The sequence below is a fragment of the Dromiciops gliroides genome, chromosome 4, assembly GCF_019393635.1.
Source record: "Dromiciops gliroides isolate mDroGli1 chromosome 4, mDroGli1.pri, whole genome shotgun sequence".
Classification (NCBI taxonomy): Eukaryota; Metazoa; Chordata; class Mammalia; order Microbiotheria; family Microbiotheriidae; genus Dromiciops; species Dromiciops gliroides.
Window position 1 is genome coordinate 487,272,355 of NC_057864.1, and position 17,750 is coordinate 487,290,104.

Below are 17,750 nucleotides of genomic sequence, written 5' to 3' on the forward strand. Positions count from 1 at the left end.
TAGCTGAGCATACCTGCATACTCTGATCACGAGCTCAACATGAGTACCAGGTGGGACTGGATTGGATGTTAGATTGTGAGCCCACCCAGTGCACGAGGGGACTGCCCCCTTAAAATTCTATAAAGACCCAACTCCTGAGCTTATCGGCTCATTCCTCATTCCTTGCATGGGGTCACCTGTTCTCATGAGAATGAAATAAATCTGTCTTTGCTTGACTCTGTGGTCTCGAATTATTTAGGTAAACTGAGGAAATTGTCCCATACGATAGCATATCAGAAATCTTGTGCTACGGTCCTGCACTTATATTTTTAAAAATAAAGAATATAAAAATGAATAATTTTGTACTTATTTATTTCTTTTTCCTCATTGGAAAACAACACCCTGTGCTGCTTTAACATAGATTACAGTTGAGAACTATCTTTACATGTAATGGAAAAAATAAAATACCTCATACATTAAAAAAAAATGAAATCACAATAAAAAACATAGATTACATGCTTATAAAAATTTCAATACATCAAATAGGGATCTTAATCTAATCTCTCAAACAGAAATTAAACTAGCTCTAAAGAAATTATTTTTAAAAATTAGTAAAGATGAATTCATTGAATTCTTTTTGTAAAATTTTATTTAACATTCTTTTCTTTTAAAATTTTTAGTTTCAAATTCTCTTCCTCCTTTTTACCACCTCCCCCATCCACTGAGAAGGTGAGCAATATGATATAAATCATATATGTAGAGTCATGGAAAACATTTCCATATTAGCCATGTTTTGAAAAAAAGGAAGAAAAACAAAGAGAAAATTATTTATGATGTGTCGATCAGAGTAGTTAAGTCTTTCACAGTTGAACATCATTATAACATTGCTGTTATTGTGCACAATGATCTATTTCTTCTCACTTTGCCACAGTTCATACAGGTCTTGTCATGTTTTTCTGAAACTAGTACCTTATCATTTTCCATAGCACAATAGCTCTCCCCCAAATATGTTTAACATGATTGTACCGTATAACCTATAGCAGACTTCTTACTTCTTGGGGAGGTGGAAGGGAAGGTAGAGAGGGTGAAAAATTTGGAACTCAAAATCTTACAAAAATGAATGTTGAAAACTATCTTTACATGTAATTGGGAAAAAATAAAATACTACTAAGTGGAAGAAAAACCCATTACAGTACTCCATCCACAACTTGTTCAGTCATTCTCCAATGATGGGCATCCTCTCAATTTCCAGTTCTTTGTCTTTCCTCTGAGATTAACCACAATTCATCCTATAACTATCTTGTTTTTATGTAGTTGTATGCATGTTGTTACCAACAGTAGACTCTGAGCTCCTTGAGAGCAGGCACTCTGTGTGTGTGTGTGTGTGTGTGTGTGTGTGTGTGTGTCCAGAGCAGAACACAGTGCCTGTTATACATTAGGTGCATAATAAATGCTAGTTGACTGATTGAATCTTGGAAGATACACTTCCAAGTATGTTGTAGCTTCTGTAGTTATTTTAAACCACATTTCTCTTTCTAGCTCTTCTTGCTGGGTTTTGTTGGCTATTTATGGGAATTTATAGGAATGCTGATTATTTATCTTATATCCTGCAAACTTGATTATTGTTTCAATTATTTAGTTGACTACCCAGGTTTCTTTAAATATACCATTTTATCACCAACAAAGAGTGAGAATATTTTCTCTTTCTCTTTGCTTATTCTCTCAGTTTTGGGGGTGGGGTACAGCTAGCATTGTTAGAACTATGTTAAATAGTAGGGGTGATGATGGGTATCCTTGATTTGCCTCTGATCTTAAAGGGAAAGCCTGTTACTTTTCTTCATTACATATATTGTTTGCTCTTGGATTTAGATATTTAATATTAAGAAAGGTCCATTTATTACTGTGATTTTTAGAGTTTTCCATAGAAATGAGTGTTGAATTTTGTCCAAAGCCTTTTCAGCATCTATGAATGTAATGATAGTTTTTTATTATTTATATAATTAACTTGGCACGTTCTATTTATAGTCTTCCTTATGTTGAATCAGTTCTGCATTTCTGACATAAATCTAGACTTATCTTAGTGTAAAAACTTTTTCTAATAAGTTACTGTAGCATGCTTGCTAACATCTTAGTTTCCATCAATGTTCATCAATGTTCATGTTGGCCTATAGTTTTGTTTCTCCTTAGTTTGGGTATCAAGACCACATTTGCATCTTAGAGATTGGAAGAATTCTTTTTCTTCCTATCACAGTTTATACAGCATTGGAATTGATTTTTTCTTGAATATCTGAGGTAACTCACTCATGGACGTACCTAGTCGGGGAGTCTTTTCTTTAAGGGTTTATGGCTTGATTTCCTTTCCTGATATTGAATTACTTAGTCTATTTGTTCTTTTGTTGCTCTGGGTATTTTACATTTCCCTAAGTATTCGTCTCTTTCCTCTAAGTTCCCCGTTTTCTTAGCACATAATTGGACACAATAGTTTCTGATCATTTCTTTCTCTGAAAGATCTCCTTCAATTTCAAGTTCTCCCTTTTTTCCCTTTCTTTTTTAATTGGAGAGAGGTGAGAGGGAGAGAAGGTGGATTTTTGCTAATTGAAAAAATAATTTTAAAAGGTTTTTTAAAAAAGGAATAGCCGGGTTAAACTCTGGAGTGCTTATTGCTCTTACTTAGGAGGCTCCCCAGTGTGTGGGATTGAAAAGCAGCAATGAGTTGGAAACCCCCTGGAGGGAATTCCTCTTCTAGCTGGACCCTGCAGAACAGACTCCACGATGTGCTGAACACAGTCACCCTTTTAAAGATGGTTCCATTCAAATAATTAAGGATCCTTCGACTAATTTATCTCTGTCGTATTCATCCATTCATTATGCTGTGGTGTGAGTTGGAAAAGCATTGTACTCAGCAGAACCAAGTACCGCCCTCCTTGCTTTTACAGCAAGTTGTCTCCCATTTATGTCAGGGTCATTCAGGGTTCCTTGGAAGAGGTTTTCGCAGAGATGACCCCACAGCCACAGTCATGGTCCTGCTCATCTTGCTGTTCTTCCCATTAGGACTTCCCTCGGTCCTATGCGCTCAGGAGAAGGACCTGGAATAGAGCCCTCAAGGCCGGATGAAGGTGGATTCCTTTTCCTGGCATTATCTTCCAGGACCACCTTCACCTTCTAGTACACGGGGCCCTGAGGCTCAAAACCAAGATCACTTTAACTGGGCCCTCCACTGTTTGGCTCCTGTCCTTTTTCCTAGCTGGGTCCTGCACCTCCACGTCTTCAGGCTGGGCTCCTGAGGACTGCACCAACAGCTGTTTGTGCCTGAAAAGGATGGAGCGGTCAGGGGGGGACTGACCATACTGTGTAGCTCAGGGCCTTCTGGTGGTCCTAGACCCTAGACATTGAGAGAAATGATGATTTCTCTCATATTAATAATAATGAATATGGGAGAGGGGAAGAATCCAGGTTTCTTTTTTCTTTCCTTATTTAAAGTCCTGTGTCTCAATTTCTAACCTTGCCCACGTAGACCATTTTATATCCCAGACAACTAGAAAACCTTACAGAGAGAATCTACCCTAGGTGAATACTGCCTATTGTGTTCTATCAAACAGTCTTGGGGAGGTGGTAGATTGCCCTGAGGCTGGGGGTGGTCTGGGTAGAGAGGAGTAAGAGTGACATAATCAAAGTCAGATCCCCAGCCCCTGTTTAAAATAGGTCCATCTCTCATTAGAATATTAACTCTTTCATTAATTGTTAACCAATATGAGAAATAGTTATTAATAATCAATATCTTGGGGGGCAGCTAGGTGGCACAGTGGATAAAGCATTGGCCCTGGATTCAGGAGGACCTCAGTTCAAATCAGGCCTCAGACACTTGACACTTACTAGCTGTGTGACTCTGGGCAAGTCACTTAACCCTCATTGCCCCCCCCCCCCAAATAATCAATATCTTGGGGGACCCAGAGATTTTGCTTTCTTAAGTTCTCCCTCTCCCTCCACTCAAAGAAAGCTCTCCTTGAGAGATTTTATCAAATCTTATCTAGGTCAAACCCACCCCAACCCCACGTTCACAAAAGGAGCCTTAGGTGGAGACAGATTCTTTTTTTTTTTTTTTTTTTTAGTGAGGCAATTGGGGTTAAGTGACTTGCCCAGAGTCACACAGCTAGTAAGTGTTAAGTGTCTGAGGCCGGATTTGAACTCAGGTACTCCTGACTCCAGGGCTGGTGCTCTATCCACTGCGCCACCTAGCTGCCCCAAGACAGATTCTTTTGTCTGGATAAGCTGAAGGACTTTATTGATTCGATTTGGCCTTGTATGAACCAGTGTCAGCTTGGGTAGGGGTTTCTACATGTCTCCCTGATGTCATCTTTACTTGAGTCACATCTCTGACTTCATTTTAATATAACCCACTTCTAAATGATGCTAACCAATTAAATTTGATTGCTGTGTGATGGACCCCCTCCAGTGGAAAAGGTATGTGTACCAGACCGGACTGGACTGTGAGGAAGGGGTCTTTGGTCTGAGAGAGACAGTCATAGACCTCATTTTTATTAATAACCTGCTGGCTGTATTGATAAAATTATTAAATTACTCAGATACCATGTCGTTCATATTTTTAATTGTTCCACCGATCAAAGTTGATTTCTACTTGTCAGGTGCACCCACTCTTCCAAGGCATATAAACACTGAGACACTTCTTTTGGTTTAGGAGAGAAAGCCAAACGACTATTTTATTAATTATCTGCTAGCCATAGTTAATAAGACTATTAATTACCCAGAAATGATATCTCTTAAACTTTCCATTCATCACAACATGTAGGTGTTGTGTTATAATGTTTCATTTATTCAGGAGACACCAGAGGGGTGAAGCATCTTGTCTGAGGTTGCATGGTGAGGAAGTGGCAGGGTCAGGATTTGAACCCAGGCCCTTGAATTCCAAATCCTTTGAGGTCATATTTCTTTTCTTTTCTTTTTTTTTTTTTGGTGAGGCAATCGGGGCTAAGTGACTTGCCCAGGGTCACACAGCTAGTAAGTGTTAAGTGTCTGAAGCTGGATTTGAACTCAGGTCCTCCTGACTCCAGGGCCAGTGCCCTATCCACTGCACCACCTAGCTACCCCTATGTCCAAACTTTTGTACTTAGTTTTGTACATAGTTTAAGTCAATGGTTAGTTTGTGCTTACTCCCCTCATTCTGAACTTCTAATAATTAGGGTGAATATTAAGAGGAATCTTTTCAAATGAAAAGTGTTCCAGAGAGACCGTGGAAGTAGCCACAGGAGTGGATTCGTTCAGATCTAGGACATACCCCAAGTACCATGGATCGTAGAGACAAGGATTTAGGACTTGTCTGAAGCCACAGTCACCACAGCAGAAACCTAAAAATGCACCTTTTCAAGGGATAAAGGAATTCTTACTTCAGAAATTAGGGGGAAAGAACAGATTATTTCGGAGGAGAAAGGGTGTCTATCCCTAGAGAAAAGGAGAACAAGTTGAGAAATTATGAGAAGGGCCATGGTAGAAATAAGGGTGAGCAGGGCAGCTAGATGGCGCAGTGGATAGAGCACCGGCCTTGGAGTCAGGAGTACCTGGGTTCAAATCGGGCCTCAGACACTTAACACTTACTAGCTGTGTGACCCTGGGCAAGTCACTTAACCCTAATTGCCCAGCAAAAACAAAAAACAAACAAAAAACAAACCCAAGAGATAAGGGTGAGCAAGATAAAGACACTAGACACTTGGCCAGAGGACCGAGGACTTTTTATAAAAACCACTGGAAAATAAGTTGAAAAGCAAACCCCTCCAAGACACCGAGAATTTTCTACTAAAGAAATTGGAAGGGAAAAATCGGCCCAATTTCCCTGAAATGGGTGATTTCTACCCTATGGAAATAGAGAATAAGAATAAAAACAGTGAATACATGATCTGAAGATGGCCATGTAGCATTTCAACGTGGCAGCAAAAGCATTAAATTAAATAAAACCTCTTTTGTGCTGAAACATTAGGGGATCGTGTTTTGTTCACACATTGTTTGTTCTACATCATGTAGATTATGTGCTATCAGCATTGTTGCTATCTACGGCCTGGTAAAGCCAACCATCCTTTTCCTGAGGTGTTAATGAGCTAAAGGAAAAAGGATGAAAAGAGGAAGAAATTTTCTGCTGAAAGTTTCAATGCTCCCAATGCTGGCCAAGTGGGGAACTGGGAATGGAGAGAAGAAGGGAGGAGGAGGGAGGGAAAGACGGAGGATGAGAGAACCTGAGACAACGAGACAAAGACAGAGAGAGGAGGGAGGGATGGGGAGAGAGGAGAGAATCTTTTCCCTTTTTGTAGAAATGTGTGGCATTGCAAACTAATTAAAGACCAAAGTAAAGACTGAAGTGCAATTGGTCGGATGTTTATTTTTAAATTATGGAGGATGCTTTGATTATTTTTACGTGCACTCAGATATCCTAGAGGGGCTCTGAGGGGACAGCTCCCCAGGATTGTTAAAAGGAGAAACTTTCTGGAATTTGAAAACAAAGAGCACTTACCCCCTCCCCTCCCATCACACACACACACACACACACACACACACACACAGACACAGACACACAGACACACAGACACACACACACACACTCTGTCTTCCCTGAAGAATGAAGATTTATCAAGAAGGTGGCTTCACTGAGAGGAAACGTTCAGTCTCTATCCAAAATTGAAGCTAGTTTAAAAGTAGAGAACCACCCCCCCTACCCCCGCCAACCCACAAACCCCGTTTCAGCCTCAAGTTACAAAGTTTTATCTGGGGCTTAGGAACGACTTAGTGCAGCTGTTAGCTTTTCTCTCCAGCTTGGAAAGAAACAGGTGTGTTTAAATTAAAAAGGCAAATGGCTTGGAAAAAGACAAAATTTAATTTTCAGAGAGTGGTTTATCTGCACACTGTAATCTATGAATGACAGTAGAATTTAATTAATTCTCTAGGTAAATTAGATGCAAAGTCACTTAAAAAGGAATTTCTGCATTTACCAAATTGGAAGGTTTATTTATTTAATTTATTTTTTGGCACAATGAGAAACTGGAAACCTTGAAGTTCTATCCCTGATCAGAGAAAAGTAAAACTTTGCAATGAGTATTGCGATATGAGAGAAAAGCGTGCTAATTTGCAAAGGAGAGATTCAACAGATTAAATAGAAACTAGTTCTGAAAAATGGTTTGGAACAGAGAAGTACAGGATTGAGTAAGGAAGAGTATTGGAAAGAAAGTGGGCTATTGAATCCAAATGTAAAGAGAATGAAAATTTTGTGATTTGCAAGATCTAATCTGGGTTGATCAGTCAGAAAAGAGAGAATTAAAAGAAATTATGGTTTACTTTGACACACTGGAGACTTAAAATTCAATTCAGAGACAATGAAAAATATATAAAGGATGCTCTTAGAAGCAGAAAAAATTGAAACGTAGCTCCATTTTGACTTCTCAACAGCAAGACTACTGAAGAAGAGATTCCCCCCAACCCCAGTTGTACTTCCCAATACAAAGAACTCCTCTTTCCCAGCTATCATCATCTTCCATCATGGGTCAAAAGAAAAGGCCAGAATTGAGGAAGGTGTTGCTGAAACCCTAACCTCCATCCCCCATCCCCCTCCCTTTCCAATCTTCTTGCACTTGGCTTTCCTCCATGTCCTCTGTGGTCCAGCGATGCCGGCCTCCCAGCTGTTCCTCAGACACCCCGGCTCCCCACCTGTCACATTTTACAGGCTGCCCTGGACTATTCTTTTTAATGGCTTTCCAACTGATGGCCTCCCCCCACCCCCAACCACTGCAGTCCATGCTCTGTTCAGCTGCCAAAATGCGTCCGAGTTATGTTTTCTCCACAAACTCTACCAGCTGCTTATCACAGAACCCGGGATGGAAGACAAAATGCTCTCTCTGGGGTGGTCGGTATTTCACTCTTGTGGACCCGGCCCTTCCTTCCTTTTCTGTGTTCTCACACTTGAGTTTTCACCCTCAGTCTAGCTTCACAGTTAGTAAGTGTCTGAGGTCACATTTGAACTCGGGTCTTCCTGACTCCAGGCCTGGCACTCTAACACATACAACACATGCCCCCAAACACATACAAGGGATTTCTGAGATTATCTCCAATGTATCCACTTTGTGTTTGGGCCAAAAGTCATGAAGGGGTCTGATGTTTTAATAACTTTTTGAAAATTATTCTTCTTAAACCTGGAAAGACTTAAGAGAACTGATGCTGAGTGAAGTGAGCAGAACCTGGAGAACATTGTACACAGTAACAGCTACATTGTGTGATGATCAACTGTGCTAGACCTGGCTCTTCTCAGCAGTGCAGTGATCCAAGACAATTTCAAAGAACTTGTGATGGAAAATGTTCTCTGTATCCAGAAAAAAGAACTGTGGAATCTCAATGAAGATTGAACCATACAGTTTCTACTTTTTGGTGTGGTGGTTTTTTTTTCCTTATTGCGGTCTTCCCCTTGTGCTCTGATTCTTCTTTCACAACATGACTAATGAAGTAATATATTTACTGTGGTTGTACATATATAATCTCTATCACATTGCTTTCTGTCTGGGGGAGGGGGGAGGGACAGGAGGGAGGGAGAAAAAATTTGGAATTAAATCTTAAGGAAACAAATATTGAAAACTATCTTTACATGTAACTGGAAAATAATAAAATGCTTTTATTATAAAAATAAAATTATTTTTCTTTATATGTGTGCTATATATGATGGTCTCATAAATTAAAAACAAAAAATAATGAGTTTCTAAATTTTGAAACCCCTTCCTGACTGACTTTTGGCCCACCCTGTACATAGTGGTTTGCATATTGTTTCTTTCCCCATTAGACTGTGAGCTCTTTGAGATCAAAGCTGGCTTTTGCCTTTCTTTGTATCCCAGAGCCTGGTAAACAGTCGGTACCTAATAAATGTTTGTTGATGTGTGAACTTGACTTGTAACCTGGTGAGAGAGGGAGGAGGCAGCAGTCACTGTGGAGACCAGGAAAAGAACCAGGTGGTAGGTGCTACATGAGCTGAATCCGGAAGGGAATCAGATTTCTGGGGGTGGAGGTGAAGAGGGTGCCCGCAGAGGGCTGGGGGGCAGCGGAGGCGAAGGCCCATAGACATTAGAGACTTATCGCAGGCGTGTCCTTGGCTCGCGGTGACATGCTTGTGGCTGATTTCTGCAGCCTGGCTCACCCTCGCAAGGAAGGGGGCTCCAACCCTAACCCAGCTTACGAAGAAGCTGCACTCAAGCCTCGTGGCATGATTTCCCCTTTATTCTGTCCATGAGCTTGTTTGTACGTGTGTCTGCTCGTCACCTCCCCCATTAGACTCCCGGCTCCTTGAGGGCAGGGACTGCCTCTTTTTCTCGCTCCAGAATTTAGCAAAGTATCTTGGCACACAGTAGATGCTTAGTGTTTATTGGCTGATGGAGGGAATGTGGTTTAAGGGAAGGCAGGAAGGTCGACGTTACTGTCTCCTGACAAGAAATCCAAGATTTATCTCTGCCTGGATTGTCCTCTCTGGGTTCTTGTGGCCGCACCCTCTCCCGGTTCATTCGCACCGCTCCTCACCTGTGGGTCTTCTCCAGGGTCCTGTCCTAGGCTTTCCCTTCTCCTTCCAGTCTGTCTCCCTCTTCCTCGTCACAAAATCCATCCATCCATCCAGCTCTGGCCTCTCCCCTAACCCTCATGGCTGAATCACCAGCTACCCAGTGGGCATTTCACCCCAGATATTCCAGGGTCAACAAGTCTGCCTGTCTATAACAGTGCTCTCCCCGCAATCCTTCTCTCTTTCTGTCTTAGGCACTGACAGCCGTCCGGTTTCCTGGTGTTCCCCCGGCCACCTCGAGCTCCCCCAGGCCACACAACCATTCCGCTGTGTGCCCTCACAAGTCTCCAGCATCTGCTCCCTTCTTTCTCTGCCACGACCAGCCCATTCAGGCCCTGGCTGCAGCCTCCTCACTGTTCTCCCCACCCCTCATCCACCCTGCACAGGTGGTCAGGTCTGACTGGGGGATTCTCCTCCATACATGCTGGTGGCTTATTATTGCTGCTAGGATAAAACAGAAATGTTCTTAGATTCCGGCACAACCTGGCCCCAACCAATCTTCCAGCCTCACTGGACACGACTCTCCCTCCCGGGCTGTGCGATCCACCCAACTGGGCTTCTGTTCCTCACCCATGACAGTCCATTCCGTGCTCCCCGCGCCTGGCCTGCCCTCCTGCTCCCTCTTGTCCACTAAATGAAGCTGCACGAAGCCTCTCCTGATCCCGGCTGCTGGTGCCCACCCTCCCAAACTCTGTGCAATCTACATTTACTAATGTTCTGTTTACCCTGCATGTATTTTTGTATGTACCTGCTGCTTCCCTAAGGAGCACGCAACCCCAGGGGAGCGGCCACAGGATCTCTCTTGCACCCGGATTTATTCCCGGTGCCTAGGACTGGGGCTGGCCCCGTGAGTGCTTAATAATTGCTGGTGGACTGGCTGGGTAGGATTGGCAGCCCACTGAGCGTCCAGAAGTGTCTGCTGTGAGTCAGAGAGGGAGGCAAAGAGATGCACAAGTAACAGCTATGAGGGCTCAGAGCGCCCGGCCGTGTGGCCGAGGGGGCACGGACCAATCCCGAGGAGCCCGTCAGCCGGTCCCCAATGCCCGGCCCAGGAAATCGTTAGCGTGAGGTCAGGCCCAAGGAAGAGGCAGGGGAGTGGATCCTCCATCTCAAGGAGCCAGTCTGGCTTGTCTGAAACGTCCCTCAGGGGAGCCTCCTGGTCCCTGTTAGTTAAATGAGAGGATACAGATGTTCAATGACAGATGCAGGACCCAGCGGCTGCCTCTTCTAACTTGTTTCTGGGGTCAGAGGCCGTTTCTCTGGAGCACACCAGAGTCGTCCTTAGCTGTGGGCAGTGGCACGACTGTCCCCCACAAAGCCTGAGGACTGGAGCTCCTGGGTTCAGTGACTCACCCAAGGGCTTCAGCACTGAGACAGTGAAGGGGCCTGGGCAGTCTGGAGGTCCAAGTGTAGCTTCTGGATCGAGCTAAACCAGAAAAGCACCTTTCACAGGTCGTGTGGGGGAGGGTGGGGATTGGCCCTGCTGCCCTGGGCAGTCTTCCTGCTCAGGACACACCACTCAGCAGGTGGGGGAAGGGCCTCCCTGGCCTGAGGGAATGGCACCGAGAGCCAAGGGCAGCCTCACCTTCCCTAAAGCTGAATGCTGAGAAAAGCTCTCAGGGATACTAGAAGTGTGAATTACTGGCCTGCTGGTCAACTGGCCATCACAAGTCTGTCTGAGCAGGCAGAGACAATGAAGATTAAAACCAAAGCCACCACCTAAGACAGAACATCTGAGCCAGAAATGGAAGACTAAAAGGTGGAAGCACGGACCATGTTGAGAGCTGTACGTGAAACTGGGTGAGACCCCACCCCGGGCAGAGCCAAGGGTCTAGAGGTGGACAACCCCTTGGTGCCTGGCCTGTGTTCTCCCACTGAGCCAGATGGGCCCAAATGACCGTGGCTCCAACCACTCGGGGGTCAGCGGCCCACACGAGGTCCTGCCCCTCTGAGGACTGGCACAGATCACAGCTCCTGGGTCTGCTTCCTCAGGGATGTCTGGATTGCTTCCTGAGGCAGCGGCCCCTCTCCCGGTAAGAAGTTCCCGCTCCCTCTTTAGTTCGTGCTCTTGGCAATGGGCTGACTCAGGTAAAGTCGCCCTGCTCCGGGCACACTGCCAGCACCTCCACACCAGAGCAGGGCTGCGGAGGCAGGGGGCTTTCCCCCAGCAGCAGGTCTGAGGGTCTCAAGCCCTCAGCCCCTCTAGCCCTTGCTCAGCCTTCTGACAGGGGTCCCCTAACTAGACCTGGGGGAGGGGACTTGATTCCTTGAGTCGGATATTTGAGTTGCCTTTTCAATGAGAAGATCATAAGGTTTTCCTATTCACGGACACTAAGTTTTTATCCTTATCTATGGTGTCTGATGAAAATGCAAATTCGAATGACAAAGGAAGAAAAAGAAATCAGAGCAGCGAGTAGATAAATTACAAATTTGTTCCAAAATATACTTACATTAAATAGCATCAACATTGCATGAGGAGGGGTACACAAGTGATCCTCCGCCCCCGGGGGCCCTCACTGCCCCGGGGTCCTCACTGCCCGAGCCCAGATGTGGCAGCTACAAAGTCTAGACAAGCTCTACCTCGGGACCGAGCGCTGTCAATCTCTCAAGAACATCATCGATAGGCTAGACCGTACGGGTTCAGAAAAGTAAACATTTTAAAGCCAACAATTTTTTTAAACCAAACACACACACGTTCTTGCTGTATTTACGCTGAGTTCTCCGTGTAAAATGGACACTTAGGAAGGTTCTCTTCTTCAGTACAACACGGTCACGGGACGTGTACAAGCCAGTGGAGGGGGGCGGAGGGGACTTGGAAGGGGTGGGGAAGGAGGGTGCCGAGTATTCGTTTTTTCTTTCTTTTTTTAAGTGATAGATACAAGGTGGAGGTGCTGTCGTCCTACATCATCTGGCGTAGCGCTTAATGTAATCTTCAACTTTATTCCGGAAGTCCTCCTGGGGGGAGAGAGAAGAGGGGGGGTTAATGATGAACAGCCAGCCAAATAAGACTCTTACTCCAAGCTCCCGGGGCCTAGTTGGGCAGAGACTGAGAATCTCTTCTCCTGGCGCCACAGAGAAGTGAAAACCATCACAGAATGCCACGGCTGCTTCGTGCCTGAGCATCTTGTGGCCAGAGCTGTGAGCACGGCCAGGACCGTCCCTGTCTGCCAAACGTAAACAGCGGAGCCACTGATGACTACAGCTGCCATCATGAGGACAGAGGGGACATCACAGCCTCCCTGACGCAGTCACTTACCCTCGATGTACCTCCTGTAACGATTGGAATGACGCCACCTGCTGGATACTTACTGTAGAAGAGTTCTGCCCATGAAGGGAAGGTCTTTGAGGGCAAGACCAGGAGTCAGGAAGTGACGCGGGCTAGTGGGAGGAGGAAGGAAGAGACTGGCGCGGAGTCTCGGGTCTCTCTTTCCTCTGGACTCTGGTGGAGAGCGGAGCTAGAAATGTGCTCTCCCTTTAATAGATAGGAATCTAGGCCTTTTTTCTCTCTCTTTACCAAATTCTTATTCTCCTTAATAAATGCTTAAAAGTCTAACTCTTGCTAAAGCTTATAATTTGTTGGTGACCACTCATTAAATAGTTTAGACAGTTTAGCTAGAATTTTAACCCTTAACAGATGGCGACCACGAAGGGACCTTTTAAACTCCCTAATTACCCTATTTTTGATTTTAGTCTGTTTAACCAGACAAATGGGAGATAAGATCATGTTAATGCTTTGTTTTTGTGGATTTTCTATTTTTCTTTTTATTTTTGTTAAAAGAGCCAGCAACTTACTCACACAAGGAAATATCTCTCCCTCTCCCAACCATGCTTTTTCAGAGAAACCTGAAGAGATTCCCGCAGCTTTTCCCAGTTCTAACAGTAATTGTTGCTCTAATTTTGCATGCCTGGAGGCAATGACCCACCCTCTAGAAGCTTTTAATCCCCTAGCGCCTGGAGGCAAAGTGGGGGAAGAGGAATCCAGGCCTGAGTTCAAAATCAAGTCTGATTCAAATTGCGCTGGTCCCTCCCCTCCTCTCCAAACCCCACCCTCTACTCCTCCCATGGCCAAGCCCATTGCTTCCCCTGCCTGGGAAGTCCAGAGAACTGATGCGCATGCTCAACTTTCTCTAACTACATTTGCAGCTTCAGGCTCAGCCCTTTCCCAGCCTGGCTGTGCTTCTGAGACAACCTTAGAAAATCCTTTAAATTCCAGTTATGCTCGTTTTGTTCATAATTTTGCTAACCTGCTTTTGTCTTTAATTAGTAATCTTATAAAGCATTTGTATGGTGAAAAGCCCGACAGACAATATAGAGGGGTTAAAGAAGAAAAACTTAAGCTGAATAAGAATGACAATCAACATAGTTCAAGACTCTGCTTCTTTTGCCATGGAAGGGTATATATTTTAGAGAAATGTAGAAGTAAGCAGCAAGGTATTGATATGAGTGTTGGGGATTTTAGATATCGGAATCAAAGGTGTTCTGAATTCACTCAGAGTATTAATATCAGTTCAGAGGTTACATAGGATTTCTATGCTATTACATATACATTTTGAAATTAATGGTATGGGTTTATTTTCATAGAGATTTTCATGCTTTTGAGATTGTGTCTTATACTTAGTTTTTAAAACAAGGAGAATATTTGTAAAAGCTTTTTATAGTCATATGATCAAGTTTATATTTTATAATACTCTTATTAATATTAAGTTCATATTCATTTAGATTTCCCTAGTTTGAATTTCATTGTCTTTTATTGTTCCATGTGTATTTTTTTCTATTTATTCATCTCTAATTTTGAAACATTGCAAGATGGTTTTGATTTCATAATACAATGTTAATTCTAGGAGTATTGTGCTCCCATATTCTGAGTTGTTTGTGTTTGTTATTTTTTCTCAACTGATTATTTGATCAAACTCTTTAAAGCATTTCCTTGGCAAATTGGTTGCCATGGCAAGTGTAAATTGATTCTAGAAGTATTATTTTTGATAAGCATATTTTAAAAAAAAAAAGAGGGGAATGTTTGTAAAAGTTTTCTTTTTTCAAAAAAAGTTTTCTTTAGGATTGTGTTGTGCTTTAACTTGTATTTAAATATGTTCAGATTTTTCAAAAAGTAATTGTATACTAAGTTTTAAAAAAGGGGTATTATTTGAAATTGTTGCATAATTATATATTGTGTTCTGAGTCAAGATGTATTCACATTTTTTGCAATCATTTATTATCCTCAATTTTTAAATCCATATGAGACTTGGATTATGGGAACTTATCATTTAAGACATTAATTGCCTTTATTCTGAGTTATCAGATGCCAGTTGGCCAAGATGCCATCCAATCACAAGAGGAATACATGCAAGAGCAGACACTGAACTGTCACATGAGGGGAGACATGCATGAAGTCAAGGTATGGCCGAGGGAACGGCTTTTGACAAATGTTGAGGTTGGATTCTCTTGGTTTAATATTTTATTTTATTTTTCCCCACAATATTGTACAGATGGCTGTGTAGTAAAATATGAAAGTTTTTAACAGTCGGTTAGGATAACTGAAGGACGCCAGTTTTTCAAGGACCACCCTTTTGGGGAGGAGATGAACAGTCCGCCTGCTGCGCATGTCAGACTGCCTGCCGGGTGCAGTCCGCCTGCTGCGCATGTCAGACTGCCTGCCGGGTTTTTTTTTTGACTTCCGGGGTGGAGAGAACGGAAGAGGCCTTTTTGCCTGCTTGGCGGGACTCCTGGCGGCGCAGGACAGACGGTCTCCCTCACTCCAAAGGTGGCCTTTTTTGGTTTGGTGAGTTTTTATAAGAAATATAGACTAAGCCTAGATTTAAGACGATTTCTACTGTATTTCTACTTTCCTATCCTTCTAATCAACAACACCTTATATACAATAAAGGCTCTATCTAGAAAACCAGAAGCTTCCATTTACTAGTCTGGGAGATAAATTAAGGGAAAAGTTAAGTAGGGGAGATTTATGATCTAATATCCAATTTTAAATTTCACAGTTTGGCGACCCCGAAGGGACCTTAAGGACCCTCCCACCCTCCCTAGTTTGGCCATAAGCCGGCTAATTCGGTGGATTTTCCGAATACCCCCCCCCCCCCCCCCCGCCACGGACTTTCCCTTTGTCTAATCTCCCTTAAAGACTTTAAGCCTCTAAAAGTCTTGCTTTAAACAGAAAAGCCAGCCCAGTTTAAAGGGCAAGATGCTCGAATATTCTACTATCCCTTTGATTTTTCTCATCGGAATGTATTGGGACAGCATAACGTCCCGACTTAGAGGAATAGTTTACTCAATGGTCCTTCAAAACATTATTGGTTTTTTCCTCATTCAGGCAGCAAAAAGTTTTTTGTATAATAGTATAAGTGAGAATCTTTGGGAAAATACGTTTAATATAAGTAGAAATTTTATGCCTGCAATTGAAATACCTTTTAATACCACATCCATAGTTCATACGACTAAGGATTTTATTTTTTTTGGGTTTTTTTTGTCTTGTTTTGTTTTTGTTATTATCATTGTTATGATATGGGGGAAATTCTCACATATGGAGAGAGTCCTCAAAATGAAATACTCACATATGGAGAGAGACCTCAAAATGAAATTCTCACATATGGAGAGAGACCTCGAAATGAAATTCTCACATATGGAGAGAGACCTCAAAATGGCTGTTTCTACTAGAGATGATCCAAGTTTAGAATCAGATCAACAGAAACTACTCCCTCTGCAGGAAGCTATAGAACATAGTAAAAAGGGAGTGCCAATTCAAGTCAGAAAATATAGCCCCTTTAGACCAAGTGACTTGAGCGCATGGAAATCTTTCATCCCTAGTTTTGAGAAAAATCCAAACACTGTAATTTCACAGTTAAGGACTATATTTAATGCATATCAACCCAGTTGGGCTGATGTTACTTGCCTTTTGGAAACTTTACTGTCCCCAACTGAGATTACAGATATTATCTCAGCAGGAAATGCCCTTGTTGCGAAAGGTAAGGCCAATGTGGAATGGCCTCTAAAGGATCCAGAGTGGAATTATAATGATGATAGGGATTTCCAAAGATTAAAAGATGCTAGAGAAACACTTCTGAAGGGAATGGAATCTTGCTCTAGAAAACCGGAAAACTGGCAGAAATTTTTAAGCCTACCTCAGGAGGCTAATGAAAGACCAAACAGATTTTATGATAGACTTTGTGAGGCCGCTAGACAGTACACCAGATTGGATCCAGTAGATTTAAGAGATTCCTATATCGTTCTCAACACATTTGTTTATAATTCACTGCCAGAAATACGCAGATACTTTCTGAAACAATGTCCAGACTGGAGAAATCTCACAGTAGATAGAATTAAGGAACTTGCAAATTATGTCTTTGACTCACGTGAGGAAGATCCAGATCACCCTAAACAGAGCATTCTGGCACCAGCGATTCCTAGTCAGCCATGTGAACACCGGAGCAAGGACACTAAGGTGTGTTGTTACTGTCGTAAGGAGGGGCATGAATTGAGAGAATGTAGGACTTGGAGAAGAAATTCTAATTCTAATTACAGGCGAAATCAAAATAGAAATAGATCTTTTCGGAGGAATACAGAAAGGCAGTACCAGAATAATGGTAACCAAGGTCCCCCTCAGAAGAGGACACAGGAATGACGGTGTCTTGGGGAGGAATGGAACATAGATAATGAAAGCCATATATTCCCAGATCCGGATTTTTTGAATGCACTTGTGCCAGTCCATTCACCTCCCCAGAGTAATGAACCACATGTCACCTTAAAAGTGGGGGAGACTTATTATGATTGTCTGCTAGACACAGGAGCCTCTAAATCAGTATTAGTAAGCAAACCAGATGCTGGGTGTAGACCTGTAGGATATTTAAATGTAGTGGGAGTCTCAGGAAAGAGCCAGAGAGTGGCAAAATTGAATCCTCGCATGGTATCTATGGGGCCCTTAACAGTAGAACATTCATTTTTACTCATGCCTGATGCCCCTGTAAATTTATTAGGTCGTGATCTCCTTTGCAAGCTTAGAGCAACCATATCTTGTGCTCCAGATGGGGCTGTCTCCTTACAATTGCCAGAGGATACTGTTCATTTATTACCAATTTTACTTACAGAAGCTCAAGGAACAGCAGGGGAGGTATCCAAAATCCCCTCTGACATTCCTGAGTCTTTATGGGCCTCATCCCCTAATGAGGTGGGGCTC

The 17,750-nt window shown here is 43.0% G+C and overlaps 1 protein-coding gene across 1 annotated transcript in view; it reads right to left on the reverse strand.

Moving 5' to 3' along the window:
• Window positions 1-11,982: 11,982 nt before the first annotated feature.
• The window catches only part of UBE2F (ubiquitin conjugating enzyme E2 F (putative)), a 130,937-nt gene continuing 125,169 nt past the window's right edge, over window positions 11,983-17,750 (reverse strand). The window contains exon 10 of the mRNA XM_043964521.1: window positions 11,983-12,523. Coding sequence (XP_043820456.1) covers window positions 12,473-12,523 — 51 coding nt within the window. The 3' untranslated portion in view covers window positions 11,983-12,472. The remainder of the gene's footprint in view (window positions 12,524-17,750) is intronic.